The sequence below is a fragment of the Hippocampus guttulatus genome, chromosome 16, assembly GCF_054856545.1.
Source record: "Hippocampus guttulatus isolate MCC_2025c chromosome 16, RoL_Hgut_1.0, whole genome shotgun sequence".
NCBI classification, from domain to species: domain Eukaryota; kingdom Metazoa; phylum Chordata; class Actinopteri; order Syngnathiformes; family Syngnathidae; genus Hippocampus; species Hippocampus guttulatus.
The window spans coordinates 12,078,600-12,101,642 of NC_141276.1; the positions used below are offsets into that span (position 1 = coordinate 12,078,600).

At 43.0% G+C, this 23,043-nt stretch overlaps 2 protein-coding genes across 8 annotated transcripts in view; both read left to right on the forward strand.

The window, feature by feature from the left end:
- The window catches only part of carm1 (coactivator-associated arginine methyltransferase 1), a 60,271-nt gene extending 52,237 nt beyond the window's left edge, over positions 1 to 8,034 (forward strand). The window contains exons 14-16 of one of the 3 annotated variants that reach the window (XM_086132156.1): positions 514 to 607; positions 3,246 to 3,357; positions 3,430 to 8,034. In XM_086132156.1, the coding sequence (XP_085988282.1) occupies positions 514 to 607; positions 3,246 to 3,357; positions 3,430 to 3,597 (374 nt within the window). In that variant the 3' untranslated portion in view covers positions 3,598 to 8,034. The remainder of the gene's footprint in view (positions 1 to 513; positions 608 to 3,245; positions 3,358 to 3,429) is intronic. The other 2 variants (XM_086132152.1, XM_086132153.1) reach the window with 2 other exon arrangements.
- Positions 8,035 to 13,493: 5,459 nt separating this feature from the next.
- LOC147193198 (BAR/IMD domain-containing adapter protein 2-like) overlaps positions 13,494 to 23,043 on the forward strand; it is a 72,312-nt gene continuing 62,762 nt past the window's right edge. For 4 of the 5 annotated variants that reach the window (XM_086134033.1, XM_086134031.1, XM_086134032.1 and 1 more), the window contains exon 1: positions 13,646 to 13,815. In XM_086134033.1, coding sequence (XP_085990159.1) covers positions 13,744 to 13,815 — 72 coding nt within the window. In that variant the 5' untranslated portion in view covers positions 13,646 to 13,743. Of the gene's footprint in view, positions 13,624 to 13,645; positions 13,816 to 23,043 lie in introns of those variants that run through there. The other variant, XM_086134030.1, reaches the window with a different exon arrangement.

Genomic DNA, 23,043 nt, shown 5'->3' on the forward strand with positions numbered 1-23,043 from the left:
TTTACAGTAAACTAAAAGGAAGTAACAAATAACTTGAAGCTCCAATGTTTTCCATCTTATTGGGAGAATTAATCGCTGTCTATCGGTCTCAACCTGCACACGTGCGCTCGTTCGTGACTTCGTGCTGTGGAGAGTGAAATGCTCAAACTCTCTGAACCACTCTGTGTTATGGCTCGAGCCATAAGTTTCTACTTCCAACACACTCTGCTCTCGGCATTCTACAGCAGAATACATGGCGCAACGCAGCCGGCGACTGACTTAACTCCAGCACACAATGAACTGATAATGATATTGATTCATTGTTGCAGCCCGAATATTTTTTTTTGTGCGTTTTATGTTCATCCTACAAGCTCACTCAAAAGCCAAATCACCCTAACATTTTTGGGTATTGTATCTGTTATGATAACTTTTTGACAGTGTGAATGTTTGAGGCTTTTTCTTTCGACTGCGATGCGATTGATGTTTTTCTTGGTTAATATTGGTGACTGCTGTGTTTCTTATCGTCCCATCCAGGAATGCCTGGAGCTTATGACCTTAGTACAGTCATTGGCAGTGGCCCATCAGTCTCTCACAACAACCTTATCCCTCTAGGTACGTCTTTCTCCATGTTTTGTCACTGTCTAATGCAATTCTACAATTCTGTCAGCACTGTCACATTTTTGACAAGGCTCCCATCAAAATGCCAAATGTCAACTTCCATGCAAGGACAAAAAATGTGGAGTCAGTCTTGCAATCAATTTACCAGCAGAGGTCCTTTAGGTTAACTGTGTTAAAATTGCCCCTAAATTAAAAAAAAAAAAAATGCCGATCTCAGATAGGAACAGTGCGTAAGAATCTACAATCAAATCAAATGAAATTGTTTGAATGTCAGGCAAAACTGAGCAGTTTTATCCCCTTTCACCTTTTTTAAGTAACCTTGTGGCCCATGTCAAATGTCTTTTTTTTTCTTTTGTTTTGATGGGGGTTTTCTCAGATCGCTGAAAATGGATGGTGGGATGCAAATGGCCCCCGGACCGTAGTCTGGACCCCCCCTGCTTTAGCATATGGCTCTGAGATGTTTTAGTAGGTCTCCGGCTGTTACATATACCTCCAATATTTCCTCAATCTTGGTGACACGTACAACCACGGACTGATGTTTTTGCAGTTTCATGGGATTTTGTGCTGTTTAGACCCTCAAAATCTGCTGTTGTTGTTGTTGTTGTTGTTGAACTGTGGGTTGCCACAGCAACAGCATTTCGAGTCAATATGAGGTCAGTCTAGTCAACCTGCTGGGAGGAAAAACAAAGTACAACATATTTTCCTTTATCCAATAGGTGGCGCTGTTTCCAATTTCTAGTGAAACTCAAATCTGCTTATTTTGACTGTCAATTCCATCTCACAGCCACCTGCACTGCTAACCACACATGCGTGTTTCTCTCTCTCTCTCTCTCTCTCTCTCTCTCTCTCTCTTTCCCTCTCTTTCTCTTTCCGGCTCTTTCCACTGCTGCAAATCTTGTTGTTCCAAACGCAAATAGCTGATGAGTATTCAGTATGAGGGTGGACTCAGACACTTTCATTGGTCTACTGTGACGTGTTTAGTAATTTCATTGGTCAGATGTAACAAGAATGAGGGGATATAATGACGGCTTGATGCTCATCAGTAAAAATGCATAAATAAAACCACGTCACATTTAAAGCCGGAAGTTTACAAATTTTGGAAAAAAATTGCTACTTGTAGTCCGGAAAATAATGCCGGGCGTGATGTGTGTACAAAGTTTCATGTTGTCATGAATCTTAAACCCATCAAAATCAGGGGGAAGGTTGGATGTGAAAGAGGACATAAAAAGCACGTCCACAGTAGGTGTATATAGTGACGTTATGTGCATTGTGCAAAACAACATCCCAAAAATGACACATCTACAAAGCACAGTTCAAACTGCAAGCGATCAGTGACACGAAGGAACGTAGCAATCGAGCAACAGCGAGAGAGTATAAGATCAACGAATCCATGGTCCACAAATGGAGGAAGCAGGAAAGCGAGCAAGTCAAGAAGATGAAACTGAGTTTCCATTGAAACAAGGCGAGGTGGCCTGCGTTGGAAGACCAACTCAAGCAATGGATTCGTGATCAAAGAACAGCCGGGAGAAGACTCTCTACAGTTGCCATTCGACGGAGGGCATCAACGCTCGCAGAAAAAATGAAAATCCAACATTTTCAAAGAGGCCCATCTGGGTGCTTTCGTTTTATGAAACTATCCATCCACGCAAGGACTGCCGTAGCGCAGCAACATCCGAAGGGTGCCAAGGAAAAGCTGACCATCTTGCTTGATGGGTGCGCGTGGAGTCACAGATCAACAGGGACGATGACTTTTTGTCGGGGTGTTTGGGACTGAGCGCAAAACGAGGTTCTGAGAATGCAATGAATCCTATCGTGTACTTTTCTGCCTGATAAAATCACAAAGATGGGGGTGGGGCAGTTACAGAATCGCCTCATATATGAAGGTGTGCCAGTTTTATTGACAAGCAACAGTACATGGGATTTAAAATCGAGAGATTTGTCACTTAACCCTTTCATGCCCCCTGTAACCTGATAACATGCTAAGCTGTCCATTATCGTAACCGCTGTCCCCGAATGGATTAATATGCCCAGGTTCAGTTTGCAACCTCCATCTCCTTTCTATGAAGAGCTGTCACGTAAAATGTGAAAGGTGAAGCATTGTGAATACGTTCTGATTGTTCGCAACGTGTACAGTAGCGCGCACAAAAGTCTGGCCACGGCTTTGGGTGGTGTTGAATGTGTTTTGACAAGTACCGTACGAAAGTATGGTCATGAAAATTCTCAGTTATGGGAATCGAAAATGCATTTTCCAAGTTCTTGAAAAATAACGTATTGTATATTTTAATTAATGTATGATGTTGATACAACATAAATACTGATTTAGGAAATCATAGCTCTAAAGCACCTTTTTATTATTATTTTTCTATGGGATGGAGAGGTCAGATCGTTCATCTCATGTTATTTAAAATCTCGTGTTGCTGTTGTATTAAAACATGACAAACTGTATGAAGAAGTCTGTAGTTCGATTTAGAGGCACAGCCGACAATGTTTTTCTAGTTTTGGATTTGGAAATGAAGTGAAAAGATTTTGAAAAAGTCACAGTAAATGATTGTTGAAAAAAAGATACAAACCCTGTGGTGCTTTGTATAATTAACGTTTTCATCTGACAGCAAATGACTGCTTTTATTTATTTTTTGTTTTGTTCACAGTGAACACAGGTATTGTGAACCACACCCACTCCAGGATGGGCTCCATCATGAGCACAGGAATTGTCCAGGGTATGTCCAGTTAATAATTAACACAGTGCAGAAGCCCACATTGGTAAGCAACATATATTTATCATGCCGAAGGTCAGAGGGAGTACTGAATATAATGCCCCATTCTGTTTTTCAGGAGCCACAACAGGCCAGTCAGGTCCCAGTAGCAGTGGTGCTTACTATCCGGTCACCAACCAGTTTACCCTGGGCGGTGCTGCAATCTCTATGGCCTCTCCCATGGTCATCCCCAGTAATACCATGCATTATGGCAGTTAAGATGAAGACTTTGCAAAGACCCCTTTAACTTGCCCATCTCTGCATGACAAAGACTCCCCTGTAAAAAAAACAACAACAAAAAAATCAACTTAATTTAGTCCCTGCCACTCCTGAATTCCAACTGACCCATGGACCACAGCCGATACCAAAACCAGTGCTCTCCTGGCACTTAACTCCTTGTTCAACATCTTCCTTCTTGTTATTGTCTGTCCAATATTGTACATCATCTTTCAAACATGCTTATATCCGTCCAACTCATTTTAACATGGCTGAAACGCCCTATTGTTTTTGTCTCATAAGGCCTCTTCGTTGCACACCAATGAATTGATGAACTGCAGCAGTTTTCTTACCCCCCCGCCCCTCATATCAATCACCTTAGTTTCTCTTTTTCTTAGTGAAATGCATTGTCTCCAGTGTTTCTCTAGTGTGTTGGCGAAAGAGAGCTCGACACCAGCTGCAAGAGGGAGTTGTACCCCCACAGCTCTTCATTACATCATGGTCAACAATTTTCCTTTTTGGGGTGGGGGTGGGGCTCGTCTTTACATCATGTTATGTCAGACATAAAGTGAGGAAAAAAACACATTTGCACCATGTCCTCAAGGGTGGTGTATATGTATACAGGGACACTTATATCCTGAAGTGTAATGAAATTTATCTTTGGTAATCCGAACCTTTGTATGATTATTTTATGTTCTGCTCATTACCCGATTTTAGGTTATTGATGTGTTTCTGTTTGAAGTCTTTCATAAAAGTAGTCTTGATGCAACCCTCAATGGATCACACGTTTGTTAACGTGTATGCTGGGCCATGACATAAATATGCACCTCTTATTTTCTCTTTGTCTGCTGTAGATTGTGTTCCGGCTCTTCATGATGACCCTGAGCGTGTGCACGACTTTCACTGAACCCCATGCTGGGCCGTTATCTTAAAGGGGCCATATCGTGCTATGTTAGACCTTTCATGCACCCTGTAACCTGATAACATGATAAGCTGTCCACTGTAGTAACTGCTGTCCCTGAAAGGGTTCAGCTTCCAACAGTTTCAACTACAGGCATATATATGATTGTATATCACAGGGGTGGCCAACCCGCGGCTCTTTGGCTGGTTCAATGCGGCTCCCGGGCTCTCACACGACAAGCGTCGAAAACGCCTCGGCAGTGGCGATGCCATTCAAAGAAGGCGCCAACTTCACAGAACGTACTCTGTCAGCCTATCATCAATCCCGTTCCTTGATTGACATAGAGAGCAACCAATCAGATGATTGCATCACCGCTCACGCGCAAACAACGGCGCTAAGTGCTAAGCTAGTCAGTGAATTACCTCTTGATTTTAAGGCGGGGGTGCCCAATACGTCGATCAGAATCGACCGGGAGCCAGCAAACTGGTCCCAAGTCGACTGCAAGGGGTGGGAGGAGGAAATGGGTAGGAAAAAAAAAAAGATTTGTTTGTTTGTATCTTGAGCTTTAATTCCTTTTCGGCCCGTTCCGACTGTTGCTCATCGTGGTGTGCATGCATATGTGCGGGAGTGCACTGGTGGGCACCCGCGTGAGTGTGTGTGTGTGTGTGTATGCTTGCACGTGCGCAATCGGGTCGTTCGTGAGAAGTTGGTCGCTTCAAAAGTCGATCTTTGGCCAAAAAAGTGTGTGTGCACGCGCGTGCCCGAGGAAGGGTAAGATGTGGCTCTTTGCAGTAACTCAGTAAAAAAATTGGCTCTTGGTCTCTGACTGGTTGGCCACCCCTGGTATATCACTTAGGCACAACGGCAAGCTAATTTCTTATGAAATCTGAGTTATTTTAGTGGCTCCTTTGGCTACTTCCTAACCTGGAAGTAAGACCCCTGGTTTACTAAAACACCTATCCCAATGTGGCTGGTACACCCCTTTCATGACGTCGCCCTATAAAGCTCCGGACGTTGACGTCCCCAAATGCACTGAGCGAAACGTAAACAGCAGCAGTTTGGCTGAATAGAAAACCTGTCGCTAATTAGAGTAAATGGTGCCACAACAAGAGGAGGCAAAAGAAGGGGTCAGCATTCTACAAGCTACCAAAAGAAGAACCAAGGCATAGCCAATGGATAGCAAAAAATAAACTAGCGATCACGCTGTTGAGTGACAGGTTTATTCTACAAATCATGGCAAAAGGTGGCTGAATCAGCAGATGCTAACATACCCAAAATAATAGCCCAAGCTAGTCTCCCACCACACACAAAATCTGCGGGAAATAGTCTGTTTCATTTATGCCATAAACAATTCTTGTTTCTGTTGCTATGGTTTCATAGATATTCCAGTGTTAAATTTGATAATTGATCAACAATACTTCCTCTGGGATAAATGATAGCGGTGGCTGCCGCCGAATCTGCAGATTCTAGCATGGCTGATAACAGTGTAAGAGTAGCGTGAAGCCTAGATGGTAATATTGACCACGCATTAAGGGGAATAACAAATCCAGATGGTACAACTTGTAATTTTAGATCCGGCCATGGCATTCTCCCTACCTCTCATCACGATAGAAAAAAAATAAATAAACACTCCTGCCGGCAGCTTCATAGATCAGTAATAATCGACTATGCTGTCCATCTTGCGCATCTTTGTCATTATGTCCTTTTCACCAAAGTGAGATGTGAATCGAATCGGGCGAAATGTAGACAGATAAACACTTTTAGCGCTGCTCTCTATTGTTAGTCTTTGGCATGCTGCCGCTACTGTACTGACATTGCGGCTGCGTAAACAGATACAAAGGTTCTATTGCACACCACCCACAAATCGGTCAATGAACAGTTGTTACCACTTGGCAGACTCGTGCCGCTTTTCCATTAGTCCCAAACAATCCCACACCACACAACACTCCGATCTCACTAACATTCATTTGACTGCCCGTGCAAGTCAACGGGTCGAGGTCTTTACTCTGCGGCGTCTGAAGCCGGTTGGCGGTTGCCCAAAACCGCCATCTCCGAGGCGGGAGGCACAACCGTTGGGTTGGGGAAACGGCGACGCTCCGCTCTGGCACAGGAGACCTCTCATTCAAGAGAATGGGACCCAGTGTGTGAAAGTAGCCCTTTCTGCCCAACTGCAAAATCAAAGAGTTTCACTGGTGGCTGCTCTGAGAAACTGGCCGTGTCTCTTTCATTCCACAAGACGTACGTCTTTTTAAAATTAGGCCCCGCCTACCAAGGACGCACTTGTACGTCTAAGTCTTTTTTTTGAGTCATAGAGAGGAGGAGGGTCTGATGCAATCTGTGAACGAGAATAAGCCGTTGTAAATCATGGAAAAAAGGGACCAGTAGGTGGCAGTGGTGCCTCACGTGATTGAAATGCGAGCTTTTACAAAAAGCTCTTATTCTCCGTTTTTTGCCCAGGAATCGCCATTTCCATGAAACTTTGCTATTTTGTAATGCTGATTGCTGAAGAATGGAAAAAGATAGAAACAAATTATTATTTTTTTCTGCTGAAAGAAGAGAGTCAAACTTTATTTTGGTAGGCTCCATGTTTATACAGCATTAGAACCAAATATTCTGTGGGCCTTGCAAGATCAATCAAAATCCAGTAAAACGCTGGGACTGAGAGGGTTGCTCCAGTGAAAATGGCTGGGATTGAATGAGTTTTAATCTTCAGGGGCGGTGCGGGGGTAGTTCCTCATTTTGTGACGTAGAAAAGTGAGTACCTAGTTGTTTTCTTGGATTGGGCAGAGCGGTCGCTGAGAGAGGTGGAATGAACAGGAATTCTCAGAGATGGGGGAATCGAGGAAACCACCACCTTGGCGGTGTTTTTTGGTGAGGAATTCCTATTTTAACATGCCGAAAAGCTGTATAAAGTTGATTTAGCGTGATGTGTCCTCTCTAAAGGGAGGGAATGCAGTTTTAAAAATGCAACCTCATTTCACTTGACTAAAACGTCCCCTCATCGAGTCTCTGACACAAGCCACAGGGTCCTCACTTTTGTGCACAAGAGGAGCACTGTCTTGTGTACTCCAAACAAGCCTACATTAGCCCTGGCTGTTACCATGGTAGAATGACTTATTCAAAATAGCGTTACAATAACACTAAGCATTTTCGGTTTGATTTTTTTTTTTTGTAGATTGTGGTCCAGCTTTTCATTATGAGCCTGAGTATTGGGACAGATTTGTCTCAAAATGATTCACTCAACTATATTTGTGATTTTCACGTGTTTTTGAGATCCACTATGTCAGTGATTTTCAAGTTTTGAGCTCCGCAAATACTGTATATGCGCGATATTGACATATTTTTTGAAATCCACAAATATATGCACAATTTACATGTTAATGTTGTATGAGCATTTATCATGACTTGTCCTTTGTAAATATTCAATTCCACTTGGGAATTGTTGAATGTGTGTTTGTGGATCACCGTGCATGCTCGTTGATTTTGAAACAAATGTTTTACACAGTTTTAAGGTACTCAGACACACACACACAACAGTTGAAAATATTTGCATGTGTTGAAACGCTATTCCTTCTTGATCCGCCAGAAGGCAATGTTGCTGTTTCCATTGAGCCGGAATGAGGCATCGCCTGTATCGCTTTTATAAATTGGAAATTGAAACACGGAAAACATGCCGTTATCTGAATCCATGTACCGCCGTTCATGCTAATTTAAATTCTGAAAAGCAACTCGAAATGAACATTTGGGGTTATATTTTCAATTTTCGTTTTTAAAACAAAAATAGGACAACTACTTTAATGACCTTAGGGGAAAAAAAACAAAATTTGGAGTTTTCTGGAAAGGGCTTGAATTTCTGCATTTCCATTTTCAATGTTGAATTTTTGTGGTTTTCAGTCTACGCATTGCAGGGAGCACAGGATCGTGCCATCAACTGTCGCCAGCATGGTCTAAGTGAAGTAAACAATTCATTGTGTACAATGGACTCGAGTTACATCCTTCTTAAAGGAAACAAAAGGCTGGCGCTCAAGGGATGCGATGTGATTGTGGATAAAATAGCCAGAATATTCCAGGTATGTAACACTTTATTTTCTCCATTGGTTTGGAGTACATGCTAAGATGAGCAGTTGCTGTTGTATTCCAAAGGGTGTGTGTGTGTGTGTGGGGGGGGGGGGGGGGTTATTGAACCCACGTGCTCGTTTACGTGATCTCTTGTGTTACCCAATCAGCTCCCTCTTCCAATTAGTACCTTGCAGAAAAAATTGTTGCTAATTGGGTCACATTCTGTTGCACTGATTGGTTAGACAAGTTGTGAACAAAAAGCAAAATAAACGGCCACAAAATATTGTGGGCCGTTTAAAAGCTAAACCTAAGGCTGTATATCCAAATCACCTCATTCATTCATTTTTATTTTTATTTCTTCTTTCATAATAAAAGCAACACAGCCAGTGTCATATTCCAACAAATTCTAATCACAAATGAGGAAATTGGTAACAAAAAGTTAATATGCCTGAAAGGGCATGGAAGAACATTTATTTAATCCGACCCCAACTATCATTAAAAATAATAATAATAATGAAAATACAAATACCATAATGGCGTATTCCATTGCAACAACAGTAATTTACGATAATGGGAAGGTAAACAACACCAGCAATGGTCAAGACAGCACGTACGCACAATTGTGCAGAACCAAAAAGCACATGTTTACATTTGACAGGTAGCACTGATATAATCTTTACTGATAAATACTGTGACCAGATCATTTGTTTAAATATCATTTTAAACCTGTGAAGATGATTGGATTGTTTCTCTTTGCACGCACAGATTAGTCAAAAGGTTTCACACCACACACAAGACACCCAAAAACTTTTCCGGGTAGTTCAGATTTTAGGTAGAGTGAACTCTTCATGTCCGCTCAATGTATGAACGTGCTCTAATTGTAAAAAACAAAACCAAAAAAACCATTTGTAAGTTGGTAGGTAATATTTTCTTGAATGATTTATACAAGACTATAAGGTATAGTCACAAGATGCTGAAATTATAACAATTTAGAATAAGCAAATTATGAATGTGCTCCAGCAACAAGTTATTTTCCAACAGAATGTGTGGCTTCTGAGTACATAAGGAATGTGATATCGTGTGTCACTTCCCTTTTCAAATGCTGAAGGCTCAGGTACTGTCGACATGACAACATTTCCTCCCCGCCTTCGTGCCATCAGCCGGCACTGGTACTGCTGTGAAGATTGCTGGTTCTGATGGGATTGACCACACACAACACAGCATCTTGATAGGATTCTAACCCAGACTTTGACTGGCCAGTCCAAAAACGCAATTTTGTTTTTGTTTGTTTGTTTTTTTTAGGCATTCAGAGGTGGACTTGCTGGTGTGTTTTGGATTTTTGTCCTGCTGCATGATCCAAGAGCGCATGAGTTTGAGGATGCAAATTGATTGTCGGACAATCTCCTTCAGGATTTTCTGGTAGACAGCAGAATTCATTGTTCCATCAATCACAGCAAGTTGTCCAAGTCCTGAGGTAGCAAAGGTGCCAGAGACCATCACTCTGCCACTACCATGCTTCACTGTTGGAATAATGTTCTTTTTAACCAAATGCTATGCAACTTTTACGCCAGATGTAATGGGCTGCACATCTTCCAAAAAGTTCAGTTTTTGACTCATCAGTCCACAGAATGTTTGCATGTAATCCAGTATGCTCAAGTTCAGTGAATTCAGCTTTGAACATGTATACACACAAGTTTACGAATGTTTTACTTTTTTGTCCTTGTTACATTTACAGGCTATTTAATGTCTGTATTGTCCTCTTTCATTCAAAGTATCCCCAGAGACTGGCTTTGTTTACTTTACAGCACTTTGTATGTATACAATAGAGTAGGCCAGGTCTATATGCTCAAGTGCAGGCTATTAAGCGCTTCACAATTGTTAAAGTGTTAAAATATCAATCTTTGTCTAATTTACAGCCCTTCTAAATAGCCTATAGGCTGTTTCACTCTATAAAATAATAACAATGTTCATTGCTAATAAAGCACTTCAACTTTAAATATGTCGAAATGCTTTCTTGACTTGTCCTTCCTGATTGACCACCAAGTGACCCCAGGTTCCAGAGGCTAGTATGACATGTTAAATAATGTCAATTAAATCAAAACATTTTGTTTTTTCATATTTATATGTGATTCTATGCATTTCAGGCTTTGTGGGAGCCAAACACTCACATTTCTTTTGCCCGCGTGATTTTGAGGAGTGTCACTTATTTCCAGATCTGAAAGGTGGCAACCCTACGGACGAATGGTGTATGAAAACATTCTGCGCCAGTCAGACACCATTTGACAGTTTTATGAGAAACTAAGGCTAGGTGCACCTTGCTGGTCTTAATCCTCAATTTAGATTTTATGGTAAAATCCGATTTTGTTTTTTGTTGTCGTTGTCAGACTTCACATTACATATTAAATGCGACTTCTGTCTGGTGTGTGAACCAAATGCGTCATTAAAGTGACCCGCAAGCGTAGAAGATACGACGTCGCTCAAGATAGTGTTTACGTAAGAAAATGTGGTCACCGCCTACATTTTAGAGGCTTATCTTTTTTTCATCTCATCTACAGAGGAGCAATAGGAGAGGAGGTATAAATATTTTGGGGAAATGAGGCCAGGCTTTTTGGTTCTCGGAGACATCTATGCATAATAAATGAACCCTCTTTGTGGCTTAATTGCGACTATCACAATAAGTGTCGCCTTTATGCTTTTTGTTTCAAATGGGATTAAATTAAAGTCAGTACTGTTACTCAAAACAACTGTGTAGATTCACGGACAATCGCACCCCGAAGCACTGTCTCCCCGCCCACATTTTGGAATTTGGATGTTGTACAGGCCGGGTATATATAACAGTTCGGACGGAGGTTGCATTGCAAAAAGACGATCTAGGACCACATTATGAAAGAGACCCAAGATTTGAAAAAAAAATCGGAATTGAGCCGTTCAGACTGTAATTGATAAAATCAGATATAGATCGAATATGGGCAAAAAAATCTGATCTGGGTTGCATTTGTCTGCAGTATGAACCTAGCCTAAGAATCAGGGTTGGGAGGGTTACATATAAAATGTATTTCGATACAGTTACTAGCTACCTGATAAAAAATAAAATAAAACAAAACTTAGTAATGTAGTCTAAGTGTCATACTATTGAAGTAATGTAATTTAAATACCTTTAATGACTGTACGTTTGGATTACTCCAATACCAATTATGGTCATGAAGACAAAATCTCTTGTCGCAGCCTAGTCCTCGCGGCGTTACTCTGTCGATGATGGCCGGCTGTGGGCCCGATGCTCAAGCGTCATCCATTTTCAAGGCTCGTTAATTCACGAGGTAAGTTTTTACAAACTCCTTGGCGGGTTCGGACTCCCATGGCCAACTTCCTGCTGTCCATCTTGACCAATGCCTTTACAGGGGTCCGATGAGCGTCGGCATCGGGCGCCTTAACCTGACGTTCGATCCATCCTGCAGTGCTAATTCTGCTTCCCAAAAGAGGGCCACTGGGCGGCTCGCATTCCACGCCAGTGAATCGGGCTTCTTACCCATTTCAAGTTTGAGAATAGGCTGAGATCGTTTTGGCCCCAAAGCCTCTCGTCATTGGCTTTACCGGATAACACTGCTGTTTGAGCACCAGCTATCCTGTAGGTGGAGGGGGAAACTTCGGGGAGAACAACCTATTAGATCACGGATGTCAAACTCATTTTTGTCAAGGGCCACATTTTAGTTACCGTTTCCCTTGAAGGGCCATTATGACTGAAACCATATAAAGAAGTCAAGAATAACAGGTTTAATCAACTATTGTTCAAGTTACTGTAATGATGGGTTTGGTAACAAGAAAATGCTCGCATACAGATGAGAAATTTTCATTTTGGTCGGGATTTTAGCAAGCACCATGGAAGTTGACATGTTTGAATTGCTTTTGCAAGTCACATAGAATGATATGGGTCTGATGTGGCCCTCCCGGCCTTGAGTTTGACACCTATGTACTAGATGGTTCGATTAGTCATTGACCCCTAGACCGAGGTCGAACGACTTATTTGCACGTCAGGATCACTGCGGGCCTCCGCCAGAGTTTCCTGACTTCGCCTTGCCCAGTCAAAGTTCACCATCTTTTGGGTCCTATCGCGTGCGCTGTCCTTCCACCACGCAGACACAGCAGCGGGCCAGTGGTGCACCCGGAAAGACATGCCCCGCGAGGGCGGAATCCCACCTCGGCCAGCCTGGCGCCGGCCCTCACCTTCATTGCGCCGGGTCAGGTTTCAGCGAGGCTTCCGACTAGGGCGCGCATTCGACTCCTTGGTCCGTGCCGAGCCTGCCGCCGCGCCTTCTGTGTTGAATGTATGTACGCGTAAACCCATCACTCCACAAAGAGGCGCTCTTTGTTCAGTTTATTTTTGCACTGCTCGCGCTTACAAGTCGGCCTTTTGCGTTACAGTACAGTATTGCTTTAAATTAGTGGGACAAAATATTCCGAGGTCCTCGGTTTACTATTAATATGTACGTAAATCGGGTCATGTCGCGCGCGCGATTTGAGACCATAAATCTAAAACAAATGGGCAAAAGGAGCACTCCGTCTTGGATGCAATTTATATCCCTATACTAATTACCATTCCGAGGAACAGTCTTTATGTGCATACTGTACCGTACAAGGGCAAAAAATAAACTATTGCGTGTTGTAACGGTCAGTTATCACTAAGTATATGAAGACTACCCATTCCAGTGCAACATTGCAATAAAGCAGCGCGTGTTTTGTTCGTTTGTACGGGTAAATAGAGCCGAAAAGGTGACGTTTTGCTTACAGCATGATAAAGGACTTGGAGTCAACTGCAAGAAAAACGTGTGGGCGGTCGCCAGCAAATGTACGCTTCAACTGCAGGAGGATGCTGCGTTCTCTAACAGTAGGAAAACCAACCTCCCTATTTCAGTCGCGCCTCTGCGTGCACTCGTGAAGAACGTCATGTCATTCATGTAAAAAAACAGATGTTGAAATTAAAGTGTTGGACAAATGGTCGAGTTGAGGCTCTGGGTTTTGATGTGGAACGTGGGAGAAGTTGTGAAAACCGAGTGTCATTGAAGGCGCCGGGAGGCAGTCAGCTGTCCGTGAAGAGGAAAGGTGAGTTCAGTTGCAGTCGGATTTCGGCCGTGCGACATCGTCCCCCAGCCTCACAGCTCCCCTTTTAACCAAATTTCCTGCAGTTTTCACGCGGATACTCGTTTGGAGGAAAGATCTTTTATGGTCCTGGCCGAAGATTGCACGATGTCTCGCACCGACGAGGTTCACCGAGTGACGGAAAATGTCTACAAGGTAAGGTGCTGCTTCATGAATAAAGTTTGAGCGCTGCTTTTTCCAGTGAAACATTTGAGTTTGTTTGCACAATACGTCGCTTATAACCCCTCAAATCAATTTGGAATGCTGTCCTCGCACTTGGTTAAATGTTTGACGACGTGGCAATTGATTAATTGATCCTCTTTTTTTTCATCAACACAACCACGCACGCGTGTGTGCACGATCCATTTCAGAATGAAGGCCCTGATTCCCAATCCACTTAGCCTATTCCCCACCTGTCCACCAACAAAGTGGGGAGCTGAGCCCCACGCTGCACTGTGGGCTTCAGTTCAGCGCGCCCCCCATCCCCAGCACATCTTTCGTGCTTAAATGGGAGACATTCCAGGAGTTCAAGTGAAGGTTGGGCCTCTTTCTGCCCGTCTCTGTTGCAACAAGTAAACATTTGCTCACGGGCATTTCAACGTGCAAACCTGTTCTGCATTCAACAAAAAGCATGTGAAGCTTATAGTGCAACCTGGAAAGAGAGTGGCAATACACATTATGTGAACTAGACACTTGTATGCTGCCTAGAATTGAACAGTATGATGTCTATAGTGGTGTCGAAGTGCTGTTTATAATATTCGGGATGCTTAAATATGTGTCATGATTACGGGCACAGTCAAATCAGAGGTAATTTTGCTGGTCGTGGTCTGCATAGCATCATTCTGATATTTCTGCTATACATTTGCATGCCCAACATAGGAGTCCAACATTTCATGTTTTTGAATAATAAGCAAGAAAATACTTCCAGGTGGCAGAAAGGTTTACACCGGAATTAAAACTAAAACTTGTAGGGCGTTGCGCTGCTGAAAAGTTTAGTTGAGTGGATGTGGTGCATAGTTGTACAAACAGTGAGTCACTTCTAAATGGACGGACTGGGAACCAAACGTCCAGCATTGGGGTTTTTGGAAGACATTTTGTAACAGATGTGTTGAGAATATTGGCTTGGATTGTCTTTGAGTAATTTAGCCAACAACATTTATTTTTGTGCTTGCAAACACTTTGTTTTTCTTCTTTGTACCCCCCAGATTTGCTGCTGTAGACTGTAAATTTCCCCAGTGTGGGACAAATAAAAGATATCTTAATCTTAATACTGTCATAGCTAGCCTACTAGCTAATGTTAGCTCTATAGCATAGGTGTCAAACTTGGGTCCCCGAGGGCCGCTTTCCTACCCGTTTCCCATCTCTCCCTGCTGCAACACACCCGATCATCTGATCAGCAAGCTCTGAAGAAGCAAGAGAATGATCCTGATCATTTGAATTGGGTGTGTTGCAGCAGGGAAAGATGGGAAAGCGGCCCTGAGGACCAGGGTTTGATAGAAGTATTCGATACATCTCAAAAGAGCACGTGTGTGTGTGTGTGTGTGTGTGCCCTTAATCCGAGGAACAGAACAGTCAGTCAGTTAGCCACTCTGTTAATGAGCATGACAGAATATCCACCATGTCATTTGTTACATTGCAGCTTGTGTTAAGTCTCCATTTTTTAGCAAATTTACCGCATGTGACATCTATTTTTCAGTTGACACTTTATCCAAACTACAGCTAAAATCTTCATGCGATTTACTCTCTTTTCTTACCTGCCATGGCTGGCTAGGTTAAATGATTTGGAAGGTTTTGTTTACTGAGGGTGTCGTTGGAGTTATTGCCACCCACCGGTATGTTCATGTCATGGTGCAAAGGTCATTAGAAGCAGCCCTCGGTGAAACCAGAATAAAAATATCCGAATGAAACAAATTATCAGTCCAAAGCAGTGGGCAGTGGACTAGCATGTAAATTCCAGCTGTCACTCTCTTTTTGCGTGTCAACATTACAAGTTAAAATACAATAAAATAACATTTTCAAATCATTAAAACTAATAATTTTAATGCAATATTATCATCTACTTGCAAGAACTAACTAATGAAATATTATCTTCCATTTTTAGAACACAAACATGCACACGTTAAACATATTTCCTAACCTCAAAATGTATATAATTTCCTTTAAAAAAAAACCCCATACAAATAATATACAGATGCAAACTCAAGTTTTTGTTACTGTAGATTAGCCCTGAGCTTCAGGCTCCTTAGTGCTAGATGGCGGCTATGAAATTGGCAACAAACTCTGAAAGTGCAGTTGAACTCCCGCTTCAAGTTCATACTTAAACATAAAAGTAAGGATTACAATAGCATTGATATGATATTTTTCTTCTCCATGTTTCATCATTAAATCAACCATTATCATATCTTTGCATGTATTATTTTGCCCCCCGGTGGCCATGGCGTTCATGCCCGAAGGATCGGCACAATGTCCATTCAATTCGAGCATAAAATTGTGATGTGTAATTTTTCACCTTGAATTGAATTATTTTATTGCTGTGTGTGTGTTTTTTCTAATAAAGTGTTGTACTTTAGAGTGCTATTTTATTTGTAAAACATGTTCCCATGTTGGGAGGTCGGAATGGATTAATGGCATTTTTATTCATTTCACTGGGGAATGGTGATTTGAGGTCCAAGTGATTTAAGTCACCAAGCAAATTAAACTAGTCAAGTTACCAATGTAATATTATTAATCATAATAATGATGGCACCAGCCATATCTAATGGAATGTCCCATCACGACCGTTCCCAGGTACCTGAGCGTTATCTTGCAAGAGCCATTATTGAAGTGGCTGAATGTACAATGTATGAATAAGTTTTGAGGAGGAGCTGAAGCCAAAGTAGATGAGTGAGCCTGCCGGCTGCCCTTCAGGGAGCAGACACGTTTGAGAAAAGAGGTCAGATGAGTCGAGAGTGATGGACCGGTGCCTCTTTTTAGAGGCGTCGGGGGAAGACGGGAGGCTATTTTTGTGCTCAGTTGATCGAATGACCCAAAGCTGAGAGGCTCCGTCTGTCCGAGGCCTTTATTCCAATTACAGCTTCCATATTATTGGAAGCGTCCAGAAGCTGAAAATTGGAGGAGAACGGTTGCAGACAGTTTGTTTAAGGCCCGCCTTGCGAGGTGGAAGGCAGCCCCTGCCGTAGCCTTTGACAGCTGCAGAGACATGGGAGCTGATCTGACCCAGTGGCATCGACTGCGAAAGGCATGGCGTGGTCATGCTGTCAAGGCACTTTTTTTGTGTGCTGGAATATTTCACAGACTGAGGCTTCACTAACCGCTTGTCATTTTAGGCTTGTTAGTGAACACCATCAGGTCCATTTTAGACCGAAAGTATCTGGCTGAAATTTTTTACTCCTACGAGACATGGGCATAAAAATCCGTATTAGTGCAATGAACACTTCTTTGTGCTCGGGCCAAAAGCGCTGTCAAAAATACAAATAGTGCTTTGGAGCCAGCGTGTGGCATCATGGTGCCATGGATTTATATTGAATTGGGGGGGGGGGCTTGATGGAGCCCGGGCATAGCCCCATCTAATCGAAAAGTAGTCCTTCGGCGCAATCTTGTGGCGTATTGGTGCTGAGGAACAAAATTAGAGTGAGATAAGGAGCTTCGATGGCTCATAGTCCTGTAAAATAAAATAGTGCTTAGATGCCACTTTGTGGCCAAAGAACTATGCTGGAGTGAGGTGAAGTGCTTCATGTAGACAGGACATAGCCCTTTCTAATAGAAAAGCCATCCTGTGTCATTTTTATGCAATCTTTTGGGGCATGGGGGGGCGGTCATTTGCGTGTGGATTTTTGCTATCTGAAGTGCAACACTGTATTTGGAACACAGCATGTGGGAACAACATTGGGCAACGAGCCACATGCTGCGTCACCGAGTCTAAGTTTAGCATCTGATCAGCTGATATTTCGTGACGTCCACGCAAACCGTTGCCTTTTCATTGAATGTAAAATGAAATCTTCTTGCATGTTTGTTTGGTGCTTTTGGCCGAGGTGATGAGATGAGAACCATGACGACAATAAGAGGTTTGGTCAAGCAACAGGCTTATTAACAATTGATAGCATCAACCAATAACAAGCCTTCATCAGGCTTTTTGTTGGGTGATGCGTTCAAGTGCTAGTCCACAAAGAGTGTTTACGAAATGACTCAACCTGTCCTTCGTGTTATTCAACTCGTTTATATAAACAACCATTGTTCACCTAAAGGACAACGCTGTGTTTGTTAGTTTTCGGACAAGTTAATCGCAGTTTTGGGTGGCTTTAACATACGTTATGTAAATAAGTGTGATTTTAAATCTCAGTCAAAAGAATTGTGATCATTTTTTTCCCCTCATCAAACAAAGATTTTACATTCATGCAAAAGTTTTCCTGTGGTTGCCCAAACCCCAACCATATACACCACCAGCAGGTTGTTCAAAATACACTTTGGTGTGGCCTTGCGTGTGTGCCTTTTCCACCAGCTGGCTTCGGGTTTGGCCAGGCGTCTGCAAGAAGTGCAAGCCTCTTAACGTGCCTGCGGATGAAGTCTGAGCGCTTGACCCGAGCAGATTAATGGGGGCCCAACCGGGAGAAGAAAGAACGACTGCGAGGTCACAATGCGGCTTCCGTTAGCTCCTCGGGTGAGCGTGCATCCGATTCACGCGCAGCGCAGGTATTCAAACACACCTAGGCAGGTAAGGCGCTATTAAGGTGTGGCCCATCAAGATCAGCCCTCGGGACAGCATTCATTTTTCCCATGCAGCCACTCCCACTGTCACCACGGCCTGGAACAGAAAAGACGATGCCAGCGTCTTATGAAAGGAAAACTAATACATGTTGGTTAGCTAGGAATGACGCTAGGTTTTAGAAATGGCCCATTGAATCAAAGGTGTGAGTCAATTGTGCAAGCTGCAATCAATGTCAAAATCTAAAGTAAGATCACACTCATCTTGGACACTTAGCAAAGGTTGTAAATAAGTGTGATTTTAAGTGACTAGCTCTGTTGTGGCTCACAAAATTGAATTTCTGAAGTCAAACACGATATCAATGCATAGCGGCAGTGTCGACTGCCCAGCCGTTTTTTTTTCTGGGAACTTTTGGTTGAATTCTGACTTTCATTTTATGAGGTGCCTCGCTAGGGCTGGGCAATTATGGGAAAATAATCAGCACAATTTTGATTGATATTGAAGTCACAATTAATAATCACAATCATTCATTGATTTTTGGATTATTTTTTCAAATATTTAAGTCTTAGCCTTTATGAACCTGTTGCTAATCAAAACAGCAGCACTGACCAAAGCATGTAAATAGTACAGTGTCATACTGCCCATTGTGACTTCCCTGTCTAGTACTATATTTACCCAACTAATAGTAAAATAAGATAAGATAACCTTTATTTGTCCCGCACTGGGAAAATTTGCAGTCTACAGCAGCAAAATTGGGGCGGGGGGGAATAAAGTGTTTCATTGCGCAAAATAAATGTTTCAGAAAAGAACTGTACACAGTTCAATATAAGTGCAATATAAAATAAAGCATTAGCAATATATATGTAGAATAAATATAGTAAATAATAAATAGCAATAGCATAGAAGAAGAAGAAAAATTTAAAACTTAGTTTCAAAGCAAGTTCCTACAACACCTCTACTGTGCATTTATGTTCTGGTTTCGCCATAATTGTTCTTTTCATATTACAGTATTTTAAATTCCACTAATGTATACCAGCCACACTGTTGACTATGATTGCATAAATCCCATGCCATCCCATAGACCAGAGGTCCCCAACCTTTTTTGCCCCACGGACCGGTTTCATGTCGGACAATATTTTCAGGCACAGGATAGATCCAACCATATAATATGATATGACCTGAATGAAAAGTATGGTATTTTCGAAACATAATAATAAACACGAATCATGACACGAGCAACGTCTTGTCTGGCTGCAACATTCTCTGGTCGCTATGGTCACGTGCCTTCAAAATAAGATCCGCCACGAAAAATACGACTCACCATCGCTGCTTATTATGCAGAGTAGGCTTGGTGTGTGTGAATCTCCCGTTGAGATAAAGCCGTATTTGAAATAGGACTCCTGATACCGCCTGTTAAATGTAGCCTTCGTTTTCTTGAAAGTCGTAGGCTCCTCTTCTGTCTCCTGGCTGGGCCTTTTCCCCTTCCCAAAAAAATGGGTGAAATCTCACCAGCTTGCTTCTATTCGTGGAAACGTTGCCCGGAATTTGTTTTAAAAAAAACAAACAAACAACAAAAAAAAACAAACATTTTCACTCCAGGAAGCAGCTATACCGTGTGTCTGTGGCCCGTGGACATGGTTGCGTAACCGTTGCGCTGAAGTAAACGATGGCTTGCTGACAGACATGTTTTCAGATCGCACTACAGAGAGAAAACTGTTTGTAAACATGACATGGAAAAAAAAATCCGCATATCCCCTTTTTCAAATTCCGATGAGCAAAATCCTCGCAAGCTCTATTAAGGAGTGATTGTTACGTTTCATAATGGTTTCATCATGGCTTCCCCTGTCAGTCCACCTCGGCTCAGTGCCGTGTCGAGATGATGAGAGGAAAGCAGCTCATGTGGGAGACGGGAACAGGTGGTCTCTTAGCAACAAGGCGCCATTATTCTTACGGGCGCCTTTGTGTCATGTTGGCGTGCCAAAAGGCTCACGGTCGGCTCTTGCGCCAAACACGCAAAAAGATTTTTGGGGCCTCTCCTATAAATAATTGGAAAAGACCATCCGTCCATCCATCAGTTTTCTAATCCGCTTATTCTCACAAGGGTCGTGGGAGTGCTGGAACCTATCCCAGCTGTTTTTGGGCAGTAAGCGGAGTATACCTTCAACTGTTTGCTAGCCAATCGCAGGGCACACATAATTGGACAACCATTCGTGCTCACAATCACACCTAGGGACAATTTAGAGCGTTCCATTAACCTGCCACGCATGTGTTTGGAATGTGGGAGGAAACCGGAGTACCCGGAGAAAACCCGAACAAGCATGAGGAGAACATGCAAACTCCACACAGGAAGGCCGGAACCGGAATCGAACCCTGCACCTTAGCACTGTGGGCCGGACGTGCTAACTAGTCGTCCGCCGGGAAAAGACCAAAATGTGAAAAATTATTGAAAAGAACAAAATATCTGCAAATATGTGAATCCAAATCACTAATTTGGCAACACAGACTGTGCTTTTGTAAACGAGTTCCCCCATTTTAAGGAGCCATGTTGTTAGTGGAAGCAATCCACATCAGCTATTGAATCAACAGTCCAAATTCCTCCTCCAGAGATGAAAACGGTGACGCCATCCGTCACTTTATTGATCTGGCACTATCGTCAGGGCCTCGCGGAGCACTTAATGGAGTTGAAAACGTCTCGGGAGCTTCTGCCCGTCTTGAGTCGGGGGGGCGGGGGGTAGTTTGGGGCAAGTCGGTGCCTGCCGTTGTCTTTTCTTATCTTGAAACGATTGCATTATGCTCCGCAAGAACTCGCCCTCAACGCCTTGCAGAAGAGCACATTTGTTGCCGATGCAGAGCGAGGAGGACTGCTGCTCCACACGCCCACCTCCTGCGCACGGCCGGGGGCGGACGCTTTTGAGATGGTCTTTTTGCTTTCTTTCTTTCTTTTGTATTTTTATTTATTTTTTTATCCATCTCTGCTTGTTCAAGGACGGACGCCACACTTGTACACATTCACCGCTGCGTCGTTGCCGCGCTTCTTTTTATGAGCTTGGTGGCTTTTTACTTTGCCCCCCCCCCCCCCCCCAAATCATTGCTTCATATAGGCTGTGCGGGGGCGGATGAGAGGAGGAGGCGTTGAAAACGGGCGAGTGAGCAAGCGGTGGAGAGAGGGATGGAGGGAGGGGGAGGGACGGGGCAGGCCGATGGAGAAAACTCGCCATCCTTGTTGAAATAGTCTCTAATTACTGTGGCGGAGGCCGAGGCTGTAATTACGCGGGGCAGGTCCTCGGCCGCGGACGCTGACTTCACATTGCTGCGGTTGGCCGTAGCTATATTTTGCCTCCCGCAGCCAGCAGGCATCATCTGGCACTTTGCTGTGGTCCCAAGTGTCACTGGAGACGCCCTTTGGCCACAAGTAGTGCTTTGCTACCATCTTGTGGCATCGCTATGCCAGGATTGAGTTGAAGAACTTCGCCTTGACAAAAGCAGTGCTTGACCACCATCTCGTGGCATCTTAGTGCCAAGGAACCATGTTGAATTGAGTTGCGAAATCTCATTTCATCAAAAGTGATGCAATTCCTCCATCTCATGGCATCTTGCTTCGGAAGTTGAGGAGCTTCACATTGACAAAAATAGTGTTTTCCCTGACATCGCTCAGCATCTTGGTGCCAGGAAGGCACGTTGAAGTGAGTTGAGGAGCTTTATTCCGACAAAAGTAGTGTTTTTGTCATCCTCACATTGCACCTTACTTCGAAGGAACGATGTTGAAAAAGCTATGTTGAAGTGAGTTAAGGCACTTAGACAAAAGTAGTGCTTTTCTGCCATCTTGTGGCATCTTGGTGCCAAGGAACTACTTTGTGTGCTGAAGTGAGTTGAGGAGTTTCACTTCAACAAAATATTGCGTTTCCCACTCTCTCGTGGCATCTTGGCACCAAGGGACGATGTTGAGGAGCTTCACTTTTAAACAAAAAGTGCTTTGCTACCGTCTTGTCGTATTTTGGTGCCAGGGAACTATGCTGAAGCAATTTGCGAAGTTTCAAATCGACAGAAGTATGGCTCCATCCAGATTATGGGGTGTCTGGCAGGGGTGGAGGGGGGTGTTCTAAAGTGGCTATCTTGGAGCATGTTGAGTGATTTAATTTTATTTATTGATTGATTTATTCACGCCCTCCCCAAAGAATATTGTTCTTAAGTTCCACTTTCATTTGAAATATATTATAGATGATTATAAAAATGTCCGAATAAAAGTCTTCCATCTCATTAGGTTGTGCTGATGATTAAACGACGAGGACGACGATAAGGATGATGAATTATTCCCGCCGTTTCTTTGAAGTCAGAGAAGAATTGCTTGCGGGCAATAGAATGACTTGCCATTTAAACGTCTTGGTGAATGTATTTGTAGTCCAGCATTTATTTGACATTCTATTCATGTTTTTTTTTTTTTCCCAAGCCCGGCGTGATGCATCAATAATTCAGTCCAAGGCAACTTCTAAAGCCGCCGTGGAAAAGTGTGAATGAGCGCAACGTGCCGTTTTCCTCACGTTTGATAATTGGAAAGCGACAACGGCAACGTACAGTATATCCTTCTTGCTTGTTTCCTCCCACCTCCTTTTTTGCGCTAGTTTTTTTTTTTGTTTTGTTTTTTTGCTTTCGCCGGTTCGGAGTGCGTGAGTGTGCTGGAAGAA